The sequence below is a fragment of the Hypanus sabinus genome, chromosome 5, assembly GCF_030144855.1.
Source record: "Hypanus sabinus isolate sHypSab1 chromosome 5, sHypSab1.hap1, whole genome shotgun sequence".
NCBI classification, from domain to species: domain Eukaryota; kingdom Metazoa; phylum Chordata; class Chondrichthyes; order Myliobatiformes; family Dasyatidae; genus Hypanus; species Hypanus sabinus.
The window spans coordinates 152879460-152901201 of NC_082710.1; the positions used below are offsets into that span (position 1 = coordinate 152879460).

The window sequence follows — 21742 nt, forward strand, 5'->3', positions numbered from 1 at the left end:
CAAATGAGGATGAGAGGTAACTTAATAGAGATGTACAGGATGATAAAAGGCATAAGAAAAATAGGTTGAGTGGATAGCCAGAGCTTTTCCCCATGGTGGAAATGGCCAATATGAGGGGGAACAATTTCAAGATGATTAGAAGTGAGAAGTCAGGAGGCAAGTTGTTTTTTTGTTTGTGTATTTTAAAACAAAAAAAAAGCAGTGCATTTAATATTTGACATTTCTAGTCCAGAAAAAACTGACTATCCCATCTCTGTGCGTCTCTCAGGATTATATAGATCTCTACCAGGTCTGCCCTCAACCTCCAATGCTCCAGAGAAATCAATACAAGTTTGCCCAACTATACAACAGGGAAAGTAACCATGTTTATTTCATTGCATAATCCTCATTTTGTAGTCACTCATTCTCCAAATTGCCAAAAATTTTCAGAGTGTCTGCTCTGGAATTATGACTGTTGGACCCTGCCAATCTCCCATGAAGAAAATTACTCTTGGGTGGCCAGTGTTCAAAACAAGCATTTTTACTTCAGATCAATGACTTGACATCCAGCATTTGTGGTGGAATTAGGACTGGAGAGAGCAACTCAACTCAAGTGGGTCCTGACAGACCTTGCAGTTCACTTGAATACTTTCTCAGATGTAAGAAAAAGTTAAAACATAGCTAAACAGGAGTTCGTTCAAGCAGCAGAAGATTCAGCCAACAAGTTCCCACAGTGGATGTAACACTAAACCTATCCTTGTAGAGGGATCAGAAGTGGAGGGAATGAGAAATTTCAAGTTCCTGGGTGTCAACATCTGAGAACCTAGCATGGATGCAACATATTGATGCAGCTATAAAGAAGCCATGACAGTGGCTATATTTCATTAGGAGATTGAGGAGATTTTGTTGTTCTACTAAAACACTCGAAAACTTCTACAAACGTACAATGGAGAGCATTCTGACTGGCTGCATCACCATCTGTTATGAGAGACTACTCTACAACTTGTAAAATTAGTCAGATCAGGGGTACCAGCCTCCATAGTATCCAAAACATCTTCAAGGAGTGATGCCTTAGGAAGGCTATATCTACCACCGCTCAGGACATGCCACGTTACACTGGAGCCATTAGGAAGGAGGCACACAAGCCTAAAGGCACAGCTTCTTCCCCTCTGCCAGCCAATTTCTAAATTGACATTGAACCCATGAACACTACTTCACTACTGTTTTAATTTCTGTAATTTTGCACTACTTGTTAACTTAGTCATATATATACTTTATGTAACTCAGTTTTTTCTTTGATGTTTATTTATTGTTAATTTCATTGTACTGCTGCTGTAAAGTTAACAAATCTCAAGACCTATGCCAGTGATATTAAATCTGATTCTGATTCTGACTAAGCTTGCTGAGGTGTGCAGTCATTCATCACAAAACCTGTTTGAGGCTCCACCCTGTGGTCACAACTGTGGTTGAGAGAGCCAAATGCTCACCTGCAAAGGAGAAAAGAGAAGAGATTGAATGTACAGTATAATACTGTAGCAGGTTTAACAAAGGCATCTGTCTGTTTACCCACCTCCAGTGATGCCTTGGTTCTTTCCTTGCTGCACCTCTACATCACTCCAAAGATTATTGCAAACACAGTCATCAGCCCCAACATGGGACCTGCACAATGGGGCTCACCAACTCCTGTCCACCAAGTAAAGATCAGTAAATTAATAAATGATTTTATTATTGTCACCAGTTACCAGGTACAGTGGAAATACTTGTTTTGCATTCTGTCCCTGTAGATCATTACATCAGGATATAAAGGTTGTACAAGGGAAAGCAGTAACAGAATGCAGAGGATGTGTGGTGCTGGCCGGCATTAAGATGCAAGACCATTAAAAGTTAAACTGAGGTCAGATGCCCATCTTACTATGTTTGGAGACTATTCAGTTTTCTCACAGGAGAAAAACAGAAGTGTTCATTGATCATAGTAGTACATGCATTCAGGCTGTTGTATCTCTTACCTGATGGGAGCTGGGAGAAGTGGGGGGTGAGGTGTGGGGGGGGGGGGGGGGGAGGGTGATCCTTGGTGGGTGGTATCCAATATATTGGAAGATAGGAAAATGGAAGGTTTTGAGGAAGGAAGGTAATGTCATTCGGATGGAAAGGATGGAGAGGAGATTCACAAGGATGATGCCAGGAATGTAATGCTTGAGATACAAGGAGAGACAGGGTAGGCATGGACTATCCCCCCCCCCCCCCCCAGAGTGTAGGAGGCTGAGTTATACAGAGAGGTATATACAATTTTGAGGGGCATAGTGCACAATAATTTTTCAGGGCTGCTGATGGTATAGGTTTCAGTTGAGAGAAAAGATGTAACAGGAACCTGAGGGGCAACATTTTCACACATTGGGTGTTCATTTTATGGGTGCCAGAATAAGTACTTGAGGCAGACAAGTTAACATCTTTTAAGATACATCCAACAGTAGATGGATCTAAAGGGTTTAGAGAGATATGGGCCAGGATATATGGGAGTTTCTTGAAGGGGAATCTTGATTGACAAAGGTGTGCTGGGCTGAAGGATCTGTTTCTCTGCTGCCAAATTCTATGAATCTATGACAATCAAACACTCAACAGCCAGGCAGTGACCACTTGACAGTCAGGTCTTCCCCACAGTCCCAATTGCTTCTTAGTTGTTCTTTCTGTTGAGTTCCTATTGTGTTTCTTTGACCAACAGCTCAACTGTTTCTGTAACAGCTGGTGAGCAAAAGGAACAGATTTAATTCAAATGATAAAAGAGCATAGTAAATAATAACCTAGAAATTGGAAATTGGATATTTTCTTAGAATTAAGAAATTTTCAGGTGTGCAAGAAGGTGTGGGGCTACTTGAGCAAGTCTTTCAAAGTAGGGGATAAGGTGATGGAGATAGCCTACAGGATGCTGGATTTCATTGATCAGGGCATAGAATTCAAGAGAAGGGAACTTATGGTGCAGTTTCATGGTGGAGATTCTTGATTAGGTCTTTCAAAGAGGGAAATAGGGTGGTGAAGGAAGTGTACAAGAGACCAATTGTCAGTGCTTAGAATACAAGAGCATGGAAATTATGGTACAGCTTCATAAAACATCAGTGAGGCTACATTCTGAGTATTGTTTACAGTTCTGGTCACCAGAGCAGAGGAAAGGTGTGTTTGCATTAGACAGAGTGCAGACAAGATTCATCAGAATGGGGCTCAGATTGAATGGGAAGAGAAAATGGATACACTGAGTTTGTTTTCCTTAGATGGGAGGAGACAGAGGGTGGACCTGATGGAGCTATACAAAATTATTAGGGTTGTAGATAGGAAACAAACTGTTGGAAGCATTTTTTTAATATAAATTAATTCTGTTTTCACAATATTTTAAAAACTGTTTAATATGTATATACACACATTATAGTTGATTTACTTATTTTATAATTCTTATATTATCATTCATTGTATTGTTCTGCTGCAGCTAAGTTAACAAATTTCACAACACATGCCAGCAACAATAAACCTGATTCTGATACTGAAGAATGCTGTAGGTTTTGCTTGCTGCAGTTTATGCTTCCACTTCATGTGTTTGCTTGAACTGTAGTAAACTTTTCCCCATAGTAAAAGTGCCTATAACTCAAGGTAGATTTAAGTTGATGACCTTTAGAAGTTCATAGGGAATCTACAGATGAATGCTTTCACCAAGGGGGTGTTGGAGTTGGGAATGGACTGCCTGAGGAGATGGAGGCAGAGGCCCTCATTATTTTCAAGACATATCTAGATGAGCACTTGACTCATCAAGTTAGGGAAGGGGATGGGTTGTGCTTTTGAGAACTAGGTTTGCATGAATCAGGTAGGCTGAAGAGCCTCCTTCTCTGCTACATGAGACCATGAGCCACCACAGGCAGAATGAAGCAAATTCTGTACCGTATAATGACCTACCTCCCATCACCACCAGTGCCTGTGTCAGGCCGCTGTGCTCGATGTGACAGGCATAGATGTTTGGGTTGTTGCCCTGCAGCTCAATGACTAGTTCCATCCAGTATGTATCATTGAAGTTCGGTAGCACAGTCACCTTGTAGCCCTCACAGACAACCTGCCCATTCTTCAGCCACGTAGCATTGATAGCACGGGGGTAGAAGGGAGTGATGATGCATGAGAGACTCTCGCCTGCAGTAGCTGTTGGCCTCCTTGTTGACACCTGGGCCTCTGGAACAACTGGGGAAGAATCAAATTATGTCACCATCTCACAGGCTGATGTTACCTTACTGTTACAGGCTGAAGTTAGTGTTCAATGTTGGGATTACTCTCACATCCATCACTGTCTCAGAATGTGATTTGTCTCACTATTACACTATCTGATCTGAAATCAGCCTCCCCAGCCCAAACTCATGCAAACAACAGACATATTACATTCATTCATCTGACAGGTCCAGATCGAGGTCACAGGCACTGTTTCCAATGAAACAGTCATACTATATCCCAAATTAAGATAATCTTTAAACTGCAAGATGGAGAATGCCCTCAGCACAGCGGTGGTGATCAGAAGGTCTCTCACTGCCCCACACACTGCCCCAGATCGGGAGATCAGTCAATTTCTCAATTTGGGAGCACCCTCACTCAAAGATTTGAAGTACATTAATTATCAAAGTGTGTATACAGAATACAGCACTGAAATTTATCCTCCAATGTATCAGAGAGACAGAGACCCCAACGAACCCCTTCAAAGAAAACGAACACCAAACATGCAAAGAGAACAGATTGCACAAACAGCAAAGTGAGCTAGCAACTCATGGAATATCAAACATCTGAGCAGGAGTATTTCTGTTCTTAAGTGTCCATTCCCCATCTGTTAGGGCATAATAGTGGCAATGACTCCAGGGGCAGTGTCTCGTACTGAGAGATACGAGACATCCAGATGTGTCAAGCTGCAGCTCCTCAATGTTAAGAAATTGGACCTGCAGCTCAATGACCTTAGCTTCATATGGGAGAAAGGAAGTGGTAGATAGGAGTACAGGGAGGTAGTCACCCTAGGTTGCAGAAGATAGATAAATTGGTGACTGTCAGGAGGAGAAATGCACAGCCAGTGCAGAGTAGACCTGTGGTCATTCCCCTCAATATAAGTGTACTACTTTAAATACTGTTGAGGGGTACAACCTACCGGGGGTAACCATAGTTACCAGGTATCTGGCACCGAGTCTGGTGCTGTGGCTCAGAAGAGCAGAGGGGTGAAGAAGACTGCAGTGTTGATAGGAGATTGCATAGTCAGAAGAACAGAGAAAAGATTCTATGGGCACAATGGGGACAGCCGGATGGTATGTTGCCCCTCAGTTGCCTGGATCACAGATGTCTCGGATCAGGTCCATTGCATTTTCAGGAGGGAGGGTGAGCATCCAGAAATCTTGGTGCATATTGGCACCAATGACATGGATGGAGAAGTGGAGGAAGTCCTGAAGAGAGGTTTTAGGGAGCCGTTTAGAAAGCTGTAAAACAGGACCTCCAAGGTAGTAATCACTGGATTTCTGCCCATGCCACACATCAGTGAGGGGAAGAATAGTATGATTCGGCAGGTGTATGTGTGACCAAGGAATTAGTGGCGAGGGCAGGGGTTCTCTTCTGGGTATGACCTGTACAAAAGGGACAGGTTATACCTGAACCCAAGGGGGCCCAATATCCTTGCATGCAGGTTTGCTAGAGTTGTTCAGGAGAGTTTAAACTAATTTGACAGGGGAATAAGAACCCAAGTGATAGTGCTGAGGATGGGGTAGTTGGTTTACAAACAGAGGCATTTTGTAATAGGACTCATAACAAGGAGGGGATGATGATTGGGCAAAATTGCCATCAACAGAATGAGCTGAAATTTAAAAAGTGGACAAAATCAAAAATGGTGAATACAGGACTAAAGGTGTTATATTTGAGTGTGTGCAGCATATGCAATCAGATCGATGAACATAGCACAGTTACAGATTGGCATGTATGATTTTGTTTACATCATAGATTATGGCTGAAAGAGGATCAGATGGGATATTAGCATTCAAGGATACACATTGTATTGAAAGGATAGGCAGGTAGGCAGGGGGGGGGACGCATTGCTCTGTTGATAAAAATTGAAATCAAATCATCAGAAAGGTGATGTAGGGTCAGAAAATACTGAATCATTGTGGGTAGAACTAAGGAACTTCAAGAGTAAAACAATCTGTTGAGAGTTACATACAGACCCCTAAACAGCAGTAAGACAATAGGTGCAGAAGTAGACCATTCGGCCCTTTGAGCCTGCAATGCCATTCTGAGATCATGGCTGATCATCTACTATCAATAGCCAGTTCCTGCCTTGTCCCCATATCTCTTGATTCCCCTATCCATAAGATACCTATCTAGCTCCTTCTTGAAAGCATCCAGAGAATTGGTCTCCACTACCTTCTGAGGCAGTGCATTCCAGACCCCCACAACACTCTGGGAGAAGAAGTTTTTCCTTAACTTTGTCCTAATTGACCATTCCCTTATTCTCAAACCATGCCCTCTGGTACTGGACTCTCCCAGCATCTGGAACACATTTCCTGCCTCTATCTTGTCCAATCCCTTATTAATTTTATGTTTCAATCAGATCCCCTCTCAATCTCAGGATGTGGTCAACAAATTACAATGGGAGATAGAAACTGCTTGCCAAAAGGGCAGTGTTACAATAATGGTGGGGGATTTCAATATGCAGGTAGATTGGGAAAATCAGTTTGGTGCTGGATCCCAAGAAGTGGTATTTCTAGAATGCTTGTGGGATGGCTTTCTAAAGCAGCTCATGGTCGAGTCCACTGGGGTATCAGCTATTCTGGATTGGGTGTTGTGCAATGAACCAGAATTGTTTAGAGGGCTTAAGGTAAAGGTACCATTAGGGGTAACTGATCATAATATATTAGAATTCACAGTGCTATTTGAGAAGGAGAGCTAAAAGTCAGTTGCATCAGGATTACAGTGGAGTACAGGGAATTACAGAAGCATGAGAGGAGCTGGTCAAAATTGATTTGAAACAACTGAAAGGGATGATGGTAGAGCATAAATGGATGGAGTTTCTGGAAGCAATTCAGAAGGCGCAGGATATATACAACCCATAGAGGAAGTATTCCAAAGGCGAGATGACATAAGGTGGGTGGATAACAAGAAGTCAAAGCCAACATAAAAGACAGAGCAGAATATAATAGAGCAAAATTTAGTGGGAAGTTACAGAATTGGGAAACTTCTGAAACCCAGCATAAGGTAACTAAGGAAATCATTAAGGAAAAGATGGAATATAAAAATAAGCTAGCCAATAATAATGAGGTTACAATAAGTTTCTATGATAGATAAAGAGTGAAAGAGCAGTGAGATTGGATTTTGGACTGCTGTAAAATGATGCTGGAGTAGTAATTGGGGTCAATGAAATATTGGATGAAATGAGGAAGACACTAGCAGTATGCTGGAAGCCTGAGAGTATCAGGGGAGCTGGTGTGTCTAAAGTTGCAATTACTAAACAGATGTTTCTTGTGAAAATGAAAGGTCTTAAGGTGACCTGGACAGATGGTGTACATGCCAGGGTTCTGCAAGAGGTGGCTGAAAAGATTATGGATGCATTAGTAATGATCTTCCAAGAATCTTTAGATTCTGGAACTGTTGCAGAAGATTGGAAGATTGCAAATATCACTACTCTTCAAGCAGGGAGAGACACACAGAAGAAAGGAAATGATACGCCAGTTAGTCTGACCTCAGTTGTTGGGAAGATTTTGGAGCTGATTGTTCAAGATGGGGTTTTGGGGTACTAAGAGGCACATTATAAAGTAGGCCATAGTCAATATAGTTTCCTCAAGGGAAGATCTGTTGGAATTATTTGAAAAAATAACAAGCTGGATAGACAAAGGAGGAGCTGTGGATGTTGTGTATTAGGATTTTCAGAAGGCCTTTGACAAGGTGTGACAGAGGTAGAACAAGGAAAGGGGTTCTACTGAGGAAACTTGAACAACTAGGCACTAAATTAAAAAAAGCAGAACAAATAAGGTGTGAATCTCTGGATTACTACTGAGCCACGAGCATATTGGCATAGGGTTTAGAAGATTAGAGAGTAAAGTGTGTGGCTGAAGGACTGGTGTGGGAGAAGGAGGTTTGAATTCATGGGAAATTGGCACCAGTATTGGAGAAGGAGGGAGCTGTACCAATGGGACAAGCTCCACCTGAACTGTGATGGGACCTGGACCCTTGTGAATCACATAACCAGGGCTCTGCATAGGGATTTAAATTAAATAGTAAGGGGTGGGTTTAGTAGGGGGAAGGGTTCAACAGATTATAAAAGTATATATAAAGTAAAAGAGGAAAGTATAGATAAGGATAATGAAAAATCAAGATAAAGAGTTGAGTAAAGAAAAGAAGTCCAAAAGAGAAAAAGATGACAAGATTTTAAAAGCACAATGAGTGTAGGGGCATTTTATCTGAATGCCCTTAGTATTCAAAATGAGGTCTGTGAACTTTTGACACAAATCGGTACAAAGGGGCATGATTTCATGGGCATTACAGAATTGTGGTTGCAGGGTGGAGAGGATTGGGAAGTAAATATCCAAGGGTATCAGGTAATACAGAAGGATAGCCAAGAAGGGAGGTGATGTAGCACTTAATTGAGGAGCAGATCAGGGTGATAGTGAAAGGTGTAAGATCTAATGAGCAGAATTTTGAATCCATCTGGGTAGAGTTTAGGAATAGAAAATGGAAAAAAAAAATCACTGGTGGAAGTTGTCTATCGACCACTGAATTATAACATTAGTGGCACAGGCAAATATCTGTGGCATGTAAGAATGGAACAGCAGTTATCGTGGGGGTTTTTAACTTGCGTATAGATTGGGTGAATCACGTTGATGGAGGCAGTATTAAGGATGACTTCATAGAATACATCCATGATGGCTTTCTTGAACAGCATGTTAATAAACCTACAAGGGAACACGCCATCTTAGATCTGGTCATGTGCAATGGTCAAGTAAAATTAGTGATCTTGTAGTTAGGGATCCTCTTTGAAAGACAGATCACAGTATGATTGAGTTTCTCATACAAATGGAGGGTGCAATAGTTTGATCAAAAACAAGTGTTTTATGCTTAAACAATGGAGACTACAATGGGATGGTGGAGGATTTGGCTTGTGTGGACTGGGAATGCAGGTCATATTGTGGGAGGGTTGAGAAACAGTGGAAGACTTTCAAAGAGATATTTCAGTATTCAAGAGTATATGCCAGTGAATAGTGGGAAGTAATTAAGGGTGGGGAGAGCCAGCCTTGGATAACCATGGAAGTGAAAGAAGGCATCAAACTAAAAGCTTGTTTGTACAAATTTGCCAATAGTGGGAAACTGGAAGATTGGGAAAACTTTAAAAAGCAACAAAGAACCACTAAGCAAGCAATAAAGGGAAGACAGATTATGAAACTAAACTAGTACAAAATACAAAAACAGTTTGTAAAAGTTATTATATAAAGCAGAAAAGGTTGGCTTAAGTGAAAATAGGTCCCTTGGAAGATGAGAAGGGAAATTAATGGGTAATGAGGAAATGGCAGAGGCTTTAGATCTATGTTGTGTCGGTCTTCACAGTGGAGGTGGAGGACATGTATAACATGCCAAAAGACAGATGTTATGGATGCGATGGGAGGCAGGAACCCTGATACAATAGGAATCACTGAAGAGGTAGTGCTGAGCATACTTGTGGGCCCGAGGATAGACAAGTCCCAGGGTACTGAAAGAAATGGCAGAAGTTATAGTAGAGGATTTGGTGATAATTTCACCAAAATGGAACAATAGAGTTGGAGTTAATGTATTAGCATGGATAGAGGATTGGTAGACTAATAGAAAGGAGAGTTGGGATACCTGCATGTTACTCTGCTGTTAATCAGTGGTGAGTGATGTGCTACAGGGGTCTGTGCTGGGCCTGCAACTGTTCACGATATACATTAACGATCTAGAAGAGGGGATTGAGTGTAGTGCATCCAAGTTTGTGTAAGGTATGGAAGCATCCTGAACTTTGTCAATAAGGTCTAATCAGGCACACCTGACTCCTGAAAACTACTGAATTGCATGTATTTTAAGGTACGAGACCATACTTGAGCTCACTTTAGCAATCTTTTCATGGGCTCACTGTAGTCATGTAATTAAGTAATTGGACTGAATACTGGGGTCTGTGTCTTTGTTTAATCGGAGATAGTAAAATTTCTGTGACACTCAGTGTAGAGGAGCATCCTTTTAAAATGGAGGTCAGGAAGTATTTCTTTAGCCAGAGAGCAGTACATCTATTGAATTCGTTGCCACAGGCAACTTGGCAGCTATGGAGGCCACATCTTTAGGTATATTGAAAGCAGAGATTGATAGGTTCTCTATGGTCATGACATGAAGGGAGACGGTGAAGGCAGGACATTGGAGCTACGAGGGATAATGGACCAGCATGATGAAATGGTGGAGCAGACTCGGTGGGCCAAATGGCCCCATTCTGCTTCTATATCCTATGGTTTTATCGAGTCTAGATATATTCAGTTTAGTTCAGTGCCTTGCTACAAGTCAAATGCAGGGTGCAGAATCAATCTTTGAATTGCCCAGTGCACACTGATACACCTCGATCAAACTGCTCATAAACAGCAATACCTGAAACATGAACCCAAAAGTTCCCCAAAATGAGTCACAACCATGAGTCTCACTGATCAATCCCTGCACTTTCCTCCAACCACAGCTAGTAAAAGGGAGAGGAATAGCAGCCAAACACGGCAGATGGCGCCAAACACCAGCCTGGCCTCCACCCCAGGCCTCGTGCACTTCAACCTTGCTCAACGCCTCAGTCAGAGAGAAGCAATGGAGCCAATAATGGGCTCACAGTCCCCCTCCAGGCCGTGCACTCCAATCAACTCACTGTTTCAAATTAGATCCCTTATTACTCCAGGTGGGAAACCCCTAACCATTTTGTTTTGGGAGCTCCCTCTTTCCCATATCAGGAGATCCCTCTGCATCTCCGATTGGGAGCTTCCTTGCTGTCCAGATCAGGAGATCCATCAAATCCTTCGGTATCCTGAATCATGACAGCCCACACCATCTCTGTCTCAGAGCCCCATAATCGTCTCAGACTGAGATATCTCTTATGTCGCTGAATTGGGAGTTCCCTCACCATCACAGAATGTTCCACTTGCCTTGCCTTTCAGATGCTTCTTTTCCAAGCTGAACAGCTCTTTGCAAGTACCGAATGCAGCAAATCTCCAATTCATGCTGTTCTTTGAAATTGAGTTGCTGAAATGAATTGAACAATCCTATGAGATTTTTCTTTGTGCTAATATCATTGCTGATTGCTCCAAATTCAGGGATGTTGACTTTTAGAATCAGATTGACCGTATTTCCAGTCTGTGTGCAGCCCAAGATTCCCTGTATGTAGCTGAAGTCTGTAAAGTAACAACAGATTAATTAACATTCATGGCTGAAGCTTCCAACATTAAATCTGATATCCATCTGGATAATGATCTACTAAGTACATAAATGCTACAAAGGCTGATTGATAAGTTTATGGCCTAAGGTAGAAGGAGTCAATTTAAGAAAACCTAGCACATTTTTCAACATACTTCCCTCCTTCATTTACACACTTAGTCCAGAGGACATGGAGCATATGGATCGTCGACCTCCAGAAAGCGTCCACAGCAGGGGTGATTGATAAATTTGTGGCCTAATGTAGAGGAGATGAGTTATACAGCTCTCATTACTTGCATATGCAGTTCAACTCGGTGATTATGCAGAAAGTTTGAAGTTAATAACTCGCCAGGGGTAATAAGTCCGTGGCCTAAGGTGGAAGGAAATGTTGAAATATAAATGTGCTAGGTTTTCTAAAATTGACTCATTCTACCTTAAGCCACAAACTTATCAATCACTCTTCGTACGTGACAAAGAGGTGCACAAAGTAGTGGGTCACGGTGAGGGACTGTGTACAGTTAAGGCTGAGAGCATGGGGTGACAGCGTACCATATAGAACATTTGTCTGTGGCACAGATCACAGGGTCTTGTGGAATCAGTAATCAATGTGAGCAACTGTACATGGCAGGGTGGGAGGGGAAGTTTAAAGAGATTAATTTGTTATCAAAGAATGGCAATGTTTTCAAGTGTACAGTGAAAAACATTCGGATTGGTTACATCAAAGCTGGTAGGTAAACACCAAAGCCCTGAAAGACAAAAGGCTGTGGGAGTAGTGGACAGCCAGTCCCATCACAGGTACAGCTCTCCACATCGTTCAGGACATCTGCTGAAGGCAATATCCCAGGAAGACAACATCCATCATCTGGAACCGCACCCTCCATATCATCCAGGACAGACCCTCATCTTGATGCTCCCACCAGGAAGGAGAGACAGGCCTAAGGACTCACACCTCAGGCTCCGACAAGAGCTCCATGACCAACAGCACCAGGTTCTTTAACCAACCAGAAAAACCTTAACGTGACCCGGGATTATAGTCTTATCTCTCTTAACCTTGCACAAATATTACATTTATTTTGTTGTATATCTTTGCACATGTGCAGGTTGTGTATACTTAAAATTTTAAATTGACTCCATGCTAACATGTCCTGTAATACAGAATGCTGCTGCTGCAAAACAGTAATTTTATGGCATTTGTACCCTGTGTATGTAAGCCTATGATCAGAAAAAAAATTGAGCTTGAACATATGCAGAGTGCACAGTACAGAGATCACATTGAAACAGTGTGCATACAAAGCAGGGGGCACATTGAAGGACTCTGTCAATATGTGGGACAGAGCAGGAGCTTGGTGAGAATCTGCACTGTGCAGTCGGTGCTGAACCACGTCCACTGCAGAGTTACGGCGGTGAATTGTGAAAGCAACGTGTTTGTATTCAGTGTCAATAAGCACAGAGTGTGCACCACAGCAGGTCTGGTCGCTCTGTGATGGTGAGGATTTCGAGAAGGTGCAGAAGATGCTTACCAGATGCTGCCTGCATTGAACAGCATGTGCTATAACAAGAGATTGGACCAACTTGGGCTGTTTTCAGTCGACATCTGTATCATTTTTTCCTTAGTTGAAATGTCTAATACAAGAGGGTATGTTCAATGCTGATGTGCAGGGTCAGTCTTTAACAGAGTGGCCCGTTCCTAAATTGTGCTGCCAGGGATGGTGGAATTAGCAGATACAAAGAGGGTGTTCAAGAAACCTAGGCGAGCAGGAAATGGGATGACATGGACATTGTGTACACAGAAAAGATTAGATTAGTTTGGCATTTGATTATTAATATAATTAGTTCAGCAGAACTTTGTGGGCCAAAGGGCCTATTCCTGTGCTGTTGTGTTCTATGTTCTAATGCACGGAGTCACAGCACCGAATTAGATCTGGAAAGCGTCACTGTGGCAGGTGACTAGGTAAGAGCCATTGACGTCTTAGTTCCAAACAATCCTAGACTGAAGCATTCCCAAGTCTGGAGTTGGGGAGTAGGCAGAGGATTGGGTTAGAGCCAGCGCAAATCCTGTGTGGACAGTGGGTTTGATTTTCACTGTTTCTCTGAATAGGTCAGTGGGGAATGAAGACTGGATAATGAGTTTACATTGAAGGGTCAGAACTTAGCCAGATGATTAAGATGGAATTCTTGTAATTGGAGTTAAGGAAGGTAGAGAGCATAATGGAGAGTTGAAAGAACGAAGGAATTTAAACTTGATACAACAAAATCAGATCCAATACAAGATCAAGATATTGGCAATATGCAAGTCACTGACACTCAAGGGACAGTGGAGATGAAAGACACTCACTAATGAATATGGTGATTGGCTTCAGAAATGTCGAGAGGATCTCATGAAACACGTCAGTTATTTCTTTCTGTTCTTTCTGGTAGTCAGTCGATAAGCCATCTGCGATCCACTGATGCTCGATTTCTACTTCACGGAGGGTGCTGTCATAGTAGTCAATCTGCAAGTCATCCAACATCCCAATCCTGAAGAAGGCTGGCAGTTCAGTAATGTTGATGGATTGGAAGTAGAAATACATCAAGCCGTGTGAGCCTGAGTAAAATGAGAGAGAGAGAAAGAGAGGGAAGTGTTAGGAAACAAAGGATGCTCACAATTTCCAATGCATAACTCGGGAGTTTGATAACATACCACTTGAATGGATTAATACACATCCAAGCAGACATCCTACTGGATCAGGTGGCACCCCAACACCACTCCCCTTCTATAAAGCTCCCCAAACACGAGCAACAAACACTACTAAAACATGCCTCACTGCTCTGGCTGTGTACAAAATCCCAAGTAGATACTCAGAAGCCAATCCAACAGAACAACCAAAACCCCAGCAGAAAGGAGGTCAAGGGCAGCAGGTAAACAGGAGCCCCAACTCCCACTATAGGGTTGCTTCTAATTCAGAGGCAAACATACTGGAATATGTGTCCGCCATGATAGAGAGGAAGCCAAGGTTCAACTGGAAGCAAAAGAAATTTCCAGGGCACCAGTGTAGAAATTCTCATCATCACAGCAAAGGTGACAGAGAAAGGACAGAAAATTGGTCGTGGAGTCCCACAAGAGGCAGAGTGGGAGGATTAAAAGTAAAGATAGTTGTGATAGTCTGCAGGTTGAAACACATTTGTGAGCACAGTGAGGGTAGGAAAGACCTAGATATGCCCCGTATGAAGTGGTGTCAGGATCGAGGGGCCGGATGGACCCAAATGCAGGCCGCAGACACTGAAGTACTATGGGGTGGGCAGGATGGGGATGCCATGGAACTTAAGGGTAGAGCTGGGGTTCAAGTAGGTTGAGGTGGGTTCGAGCGGAGTGGGCGCCCGAAGTTCGGGTCCGAGCGGAGCGGGTTCAGGGACGCTAGATAAGCTGGCGGAGAGCCCTCCCTGGGCAGGCCGCATAGATCCTGGGTAGGGACGCCCCCCAGGCGGAAACACCGGAGGCCTGGGCAAGACGCGAGCCCCTGGACAAGTGCGGGGGGGCACTATCCCAGGGTTCGGGCGGAAGAGGAGGAAGGGGCAGAACCTCCACCGGGCAGTGGCAGGTCGGCCGGATCTGCCCAACGGAGGCAAGGGATAGGAACGGGCAGAGGTCCAGAGTGACCAACACAACAGTCATGATAACGGGAAAATTGGAAACGGCCAGCTGACAGGGCGACCGCGCGAACTAAACAAACGAGCGGAGAAGCGGGACCAGCGCATGGGAAGAAAGGTGGGGGAAGAGGACCAACCTGGTAGTCCTGGCACGGGGCAGAGAAGCATGATGAAGAGAAGATCTGAGCCCGAGAAGGATCACAGAATGCAAAGTAGAGTTCGGAGCCGACGAGGAAACAGAACAAAACGACCACCCGCCTGGTTCCAGTCCCAAGGCCCCTTATAACACCTGCAGCTCACTGAGTTACAGGTGTGCCTCCTTGAACCAGGAGGGTCCTAACTCGATCACGGGTGACGGGTGGGACAACTGCAGGACCCGGAGTCCGGAGCCCTCGGACTGGATCAAAAGCCGGAACGTGGTTCCGGACCGGACCCGGACACGATGAGAACAGGCTAGGAATTGGGAACAATGAAAATGACAATTTCCAGTTCTGTGTGAGTGTAGGGAGAAGCACCAATGCAGTGATCAATGTAAAAGGAAAGGAGCTGAGTGAGGGAGCCCAAATGGGGTTGAACCTTAGCACTCATTTCAAGAGGACTAGAATATAAAAGCAAAGGTGTAATGTTCGACTTCATAAAGCACTGGTGAGGCCTCATGTGGAGTATTGTGAGCAGCTTATCTTAGGAAGGATGTGCTGAAACTGGAGAAGGTTCAAAGAAGGTTCATGAAAATGATTCTAGGATTGAAAGGTTTGTCACATAAAGAGCATTTGATGGTTCTAGGCCTGTATTCACTAGAATTCAGAAGAATTAGGTGGGATCAAATTGAAACCTGTCAAATGGTGAAAGCCCTTGACAGAGTGAATGTGGATAAGTTGTTTTCTACAGGGGGAGAGTCTAAGACGAGATAGCACTCTCAGAATAGAGGGGTGTCCTTTTAGAACAGAAATGAGGAGGAATTTTTATTAGCCATAGAGTTGTGAATCTGTGGGATCCTTTGCCACAGGCAACCTAGCAGTAGTGGAGGCCAAGCCGTTATGTACACTTAAGGCAGAGTTGATAGATTCTTGATTGGTCAGGACATGAAGGGATACAGGGAGAACGCAATAGATTGGAGCTGAGAGTAAAATTGGATGAAATGGCCATGATGAAATAGCAGAGCAGACTTGATGGGCCAAATGGACCATTCTGCTCCTATATCTTATGGTCTTATGGTACAAGAGTGTCCCAGGTATCCAGGTGCAGAAGAGAGTTTCCAGAATGCTTCCTGGATTAGAGGACATACAAATTGAATTGAATTAAATTGACTTTATTATTTACATTCTTCATATACAAGAGGAGTAAAAATCTTTATGTCTCCATTCAAATGTGCAATGTACAATTATAGAACTTTATAATAAATATTATACACAATAGGATAGTCAATATAACATAGAAATACAGTTATGTCTGCATGAACCAAGGAGTTTGATGGTCTGGAGGAAGAAGCTGTCCCGGAGCCTGTTGGTTCTGTTTCTCATACTGCGATATCATTTCCCAGATGATAGCAGCTGGAACAGTTTGTTCTTCAGGTGACTCAGGTCTCCAATGATCTTTTGGACCCATTTTACACACCTGTCCTTCTAAATATCCTGAATAGTGGGAAGATCACATTCACAGATGTGCTGGGCTGTCCGCACCACTCTCTGCAGAGTCCTGTGATTAAAGGAGGTACTGTTCCCGTACCAGGCAGTGACGCAGCCAGTCAGGATGTTCTCAATCATGTCCCTATAGAAAGTTCTTAGAATTTGAAGGTGGGCCATACCAAACTCCTTCAACTGTCTGAGGTGAAAAAGATGCTGTTGTGCCTTTTTCACCACACAGCCAGTATGTACAGACCATGTGAGATCCTCAGTGATGTGTATGTGGAAGAGAAGTTGTTCTTTGGAGTGGCAGAGACTGAGGGAAGATCTGATAGATGTTTTTAAGATTATGAGAGCATCCCAGGGTCACACTATCTAACAGTAGAGAGCAGGTATTTAAAGTGAAAGGAAATAAGTTCAGAAGATATTTGTAGGGCAATGTTTATTTTATGTAGTCAGTGTCTGGAATCAGCTGTGAGGGCTGGTGGTGGAAGCAAATACCACAGAGTTATCTAAGAAACACTTAGAAAGGCTTGGGAATTGCAGAGAATGGAAGGATATGGACATTGGCAGAAGGGTTTAGATTGTTTAGATATTTGGTTACCGGTTTAATTAATTTGGCTCAACATCTTGGGCTGAAGTGCATATCCCTGTCCTGCACTGCCCTGTGTTGTAATCCCAGAGAAAGCTATCATAGGATTCTCCTGGTTGCTCTGAATTCCTCCCTCACCCCAAAGATGGGTGGATTGGTGGGCTAATTGGTTGCTGTAAATCGCCTTAAGATGTAAGTGAGTGGTGGAATCTGGGAAGGTGTTGATGCGAATGAGGGAAGAATAAGTTTAGATGAGTGTAAATGGGTGGTTGATGGACCCAAGACGACTGTATTGACTCTGCAGAAGAATCAGTTTCTTTAAAATCTTGACATTATTGACTACCTACATCATAACCTGATACAGAAACTACAATACACAGGAAGACAAGAGCTGCAGAGAATGGTGGACTCAGCCTGATCCACCATGGGCACATCCTTCCCCAACACTAGCAGTATCTACAGGAGGCACTGCCTCAAGAAGGCAGCATCTACCATCAAGGATTCCCACCATTCACATCATGCTGCTTCTATCGGGCAGGAGGCACAGAAGACTGACATCTCACAACATCAAGTTCAGGAACAGCTACTTTCCTACAGATATCAGTTCTTGAACCAACCTGCACAATCCTAACCCTACCTCAGCAATGCAACACTACAGACTGCCTCTTGTACCTTTAAGAACATAAGACATAGGAGCAGATATAGGCTATTCAGCTCATTGCGACTTTTCCGCATTTCATCATGGCTGAATCCGGATCCCACACAACCACATACACCTGCATTCTCGTCATATCTGACCGTCAGGAAATGATCATCTTCCACCTTAAATATATGCACAGACTTGAGAGTCTGTGGCAGAGCATTCCACAGAGTTAAAGCTCTCTCGCTATATATAATAAAAAATTCCTCCTTACCTCTGTTCTAAAGGGCTACCCCTCAAATCTGAGGCTGTGCCATCTGGTTCTGGATACTCTCACCACAGGAAACATTCTCTCCACATCCACCCCAACAAGTCCTTTCAACATTCAGTAGGTTTTAATGAGATCACCCCACATTTTTCTAAACTCCAGTGAGTACCTGGGCAAGCTCCTCACTCATGCCTCTGTAATTCCCCTTATTCCATTGCAATACTGATACATGTGAGTTATGCTTCTCTCTCTTAAACTGCAGTATGAATTCAATCATATTTTGATCACTGACTCCTAAGGAAACCCTTATGTTTAGCTCCCTAATAAGATCTGTGTTTTTGCAGCGTACCTGTAGATGTGAACTTCCCACTATTGAGAACGTTTACAAAGACGGGTGTTTAAAAAGGGCACAAAGGATCATTAGGAAACTGAGTTACACCAACCACAAAATGTTCCAGCCACTACCATCTGGGAAACGGTACCACAACATAAAAGCCAGGCCCAAGGGGGACAGGTTCTTCCATTAGGCCATCAGACTGCTTAATTCATGCCTACACAACTGAATTTCTATGTTATATTGACTATCTTGTTGTACATTCTATTTATTATAAATTACTATGAATTACACATTGTACATTTAGATAGAGATGTAACATAAAGATTATGGAGGATGTAAGTAATAAAGTCAATTCAATTCAATACACAACACTGAATCTGTGATAGCCTTTCCCTGAAGTATGCACAAGCACAAGCATTCTCTGACCCTATGTCACCTCATTCTAAAGATGTAATTCCAACTCTTACCAACAGAGCCACACCACTGCCTATGCCTTTTTGCCTGTCCTTTCGATACAAAGTATATCCCTTGATGGTAAGCTCCCAACTTCAGCCTTTTTTCAGCCACAGCTCTGTGATCCCCAGAATGTCATTGAGACCAATCTCTAATTGTGCCACGAGTTCATGCACCTTATTCTAAATACAGCACCTTCAGTGCTGCGTTCTTCATGCTTTTGAATTTTGCTTCTGTGGTACAATTTAACTCTTTGCTCTGTCTGTATTTGTACCCAGTCATTGTCTTGTCCTACCTTACATTCATGATACACCAATCATCTTCTTGTAAACCTGCTGGCTCATCCTCAGCTCCATCACCCTGGTTTCCATCCCCCTGCCATATTCATTTCAACTACTCCCAACAGCTCTAGTAAATTTGGCCATAAGAATATTGGTCCCCCTTGGATTGAAGTGCAACGTGCCCTTTTTCTACAGGTCTAACCTGCCCAGAAGAGGGCCCAATTATCCAGAAATCTGAATCCCTCTCCCCTGCTCCAATTCTTCAGTCACACATTTACCTGCCACCTCATTCTATTCCTATCCTCACTGTCATGTGGAACAGGAAGTAATCCTGAGATTACTGCTCTTGAGGACCTGCTCCTCAGTTTCCTTCCTAACTCCCTAAGTACTTTTTTTCAGGACTTTGTCCCTTTTCCTTCCTATATCATTGATACCAATATGTACCGTAGCTTCTCTCTGCTCACCCTCCCTTTTCAGGATATTGTGGACGTGTTCAGACACATCTCGGACCCTGGCACCTGGGAGCCAAACTACCATCTGTGTTTCCCTTTTGCATCTACAGAATCACCCATCTGTCCCCCTGCCTACAGAATCAACTATTACTGCTTTCATCCTCTTTAGTTCCCGACCCTTCTGAGCCACAGGGCCAGACTCAGTGCCAGAGGCACAACCACTGTTGCTTCCTGATAGTGTTTTATTTGCTCTGATGTCAGTTATTTTTGTTCATTGACTTGCATAGACTTTGTGTATTGTCATTCTGTGTGTTCCCTGAACATGCCTACTTGTAATGCTGTTGCAAGCAAGATTTTCATTTTATCTATATCTAACCATTCTTATGCATATGACAATAAATTTGACTGAACGTGACCTAAAATCTCCCTGAAAGTCCTAAATTTCCTGCTACCTAGGGTAACAGAAACAGTAATATTGTTCTTTGTGATTTATTGCTCCTAATACTTCTGCTTCCTATTTCATTGTATATTCTGTAAGCAGCCAGTGCAGGCACAGAACACTGTCCCATAGTCTGCCATGTGTAAACATACTGACCAACCGCCCCAACACCAGAGCTTTGATGAACTCGCCACTCATGTCCACTGCCAATTTCCTCCACTTCCCGCAGCATCATTCGCCATGAGCGGTGTTAACCTGGCCATTCACTTGAGAGGGGCCTTTTACAAAACCTCCCAGAGGTGCTTGTGCATAAAATGCATCGATGTTCTCCCAGTCTATGACCACAGCAATCAACAAAACTTAGAGCCAACTCTTGATGCACTTTGAAAAAAGGAAGAAAAAGTTCTGACAACAGTCAACAGGCCAGGTAGTATCTGGGGGAAAGAGGAACTGTTAATGTCTCAAGTTAAAGACGGAAAGCTCCGTAGTACCAATAGCATGCAAGGAGAGAGAAATAGAACTAATGTTTCAGGGCCAAGATGGAAACTTGCAACAGTTCCCGTAGCATCTGTTGAGAGACAAACAATAAATGTTTCAGATTCGGGAGCCTGAATCAGAACTTGGAAAGAGAGAAATCAAGTTAGTTTTTGTTAGCAGAGAAGTCCTTCACACATAAGGCACGGAAAGAGGCCACTCGGACCAATATGTGGGTGCAGACCCTTGAGGAATGGGTAGAACAGGGGTATTTCTCTAGTGTTGTGAAACAGACTGATATACCGTGGAAGTTAAGGGATAGTTAAGTTCATACTAATTACTTTAATGTGATGCCTCTATTAAGATTGTGGGACTTTCCTCTTTGGGCATTGGCGACAATTCCTACCCACCGGTGAAACATATTCAAGGATTATTTTGCCCCGAGTTTATCGACTCCAGAAATGTCGCAAGAGTGAAATAGAACACAGGAGTGCGATGAGTTCGTCTTCCCGTCTAATGCAGCCACAGCCAGGAACTCTGAAAGATTTAAAGGTGAGTTTCCCGACACAACCCCCGACCATCGCCGTCACATACCCTCGCCTCACCTGTCTGGCTTCCCGCGACAGAGCAGAGAGAGAACGCGGTGACAAGGAGCGACACCGGTCCGGTCCAACTCTCCATTGCGACGACTCCTCGCATCGACTGAACCCTGATCGTTAGTCAGTGAAGTGCTGAGGGTGGAGTTAGACTCACAGACGCGGATTGAGGTAAACAGGGTTATTACAGGTACAGCCAATAACTGAAAATCCTTCTACAGAAACGGACTGTGGACGCAGCGGAGAGTCGACTGATCGCGGGAGGGAGCGGAGCCAAACCGCTTCCAGTAGTGTTACATCAAATCCGGCGAGAGGAGATTTCAGGAACCTCCCAATAGCCCGAGGGAAGCTGCTCAGCACAAACCTTCTCCAGTCACCGGGTAAAACAAAACTTCTAGTGAACTCGGCGGGCCAGGCGGCAGATGCGAAGGGAAAAGCAGCGTCAACACAAAATGTCCACTGTACATGTCCCTCCACAGCTGCGGCCAGACCCGCTGATTCATAGTCATACTTCATGAAACAAGACTGGATGGGGAATGATCACAGAATAGG

The 21742-nt window shown here is 43.5% G+C and overlaps 1 protein-coding gene across 1 annotated transcript; it reads right to left on the reverse strand.

Moving 5' to 3' along the window:
- Positions 1-293: 293 nt before the first annotated feature.
- Positions 294-21468, reverse strand: LOC132393791 (major histocompatibility complex class I-related gene protein-like). Its single transcript, XM_059969185.1, has 6 exons — positions 21200-21468; positions 13745-13993; positions 11142-11387; positions 3916-4191; positions 1550-1662; positions 294-1466 (listed from the first exon to the last, which is right to left on the reverse strand). Exons 1-5 carry the CDS (start codon positions 21291-21293, stop codon positions 1586-1588), a joined length of 942 nt encoding a protein of 313 aa, XP_059825168.1. The 5' UTR covers positions 21294-21468; the 3' UTR covers positions 294-1466; positions 1550-1585.
- Between the last annotated feature and the right edge of the window lie 274 nt (positions 21469-21742).

What these genes read in the sequence shown, in the direction of transcription:
- LOC132393791 (XM_059969185.1), bottom strand. Translation starts at nt 21,293, where the DNA reads ATGCGAGGAGTCGTCGCAATGGAGAGTTGGACCGGACCGGTGTCGCTC. An exon ending in GCCAATCACCATATTCATTA is followed by an intron (nt 11,388 to 13,744) that starts GTGAGTGTCTTT and finishes GTTACTTTACAG; the next exon opens with ACTTCAGCTACATACAGGGA. An exon ending in GGCACTGGTGGTGATGGGAG is followed by an intron (nt 1,663 to 3,915) that starts GTAGGTCATTAT and finishes CTTGGTGGACAG; the next exon opens with GAGTTGGTGAGCCCCATTGT.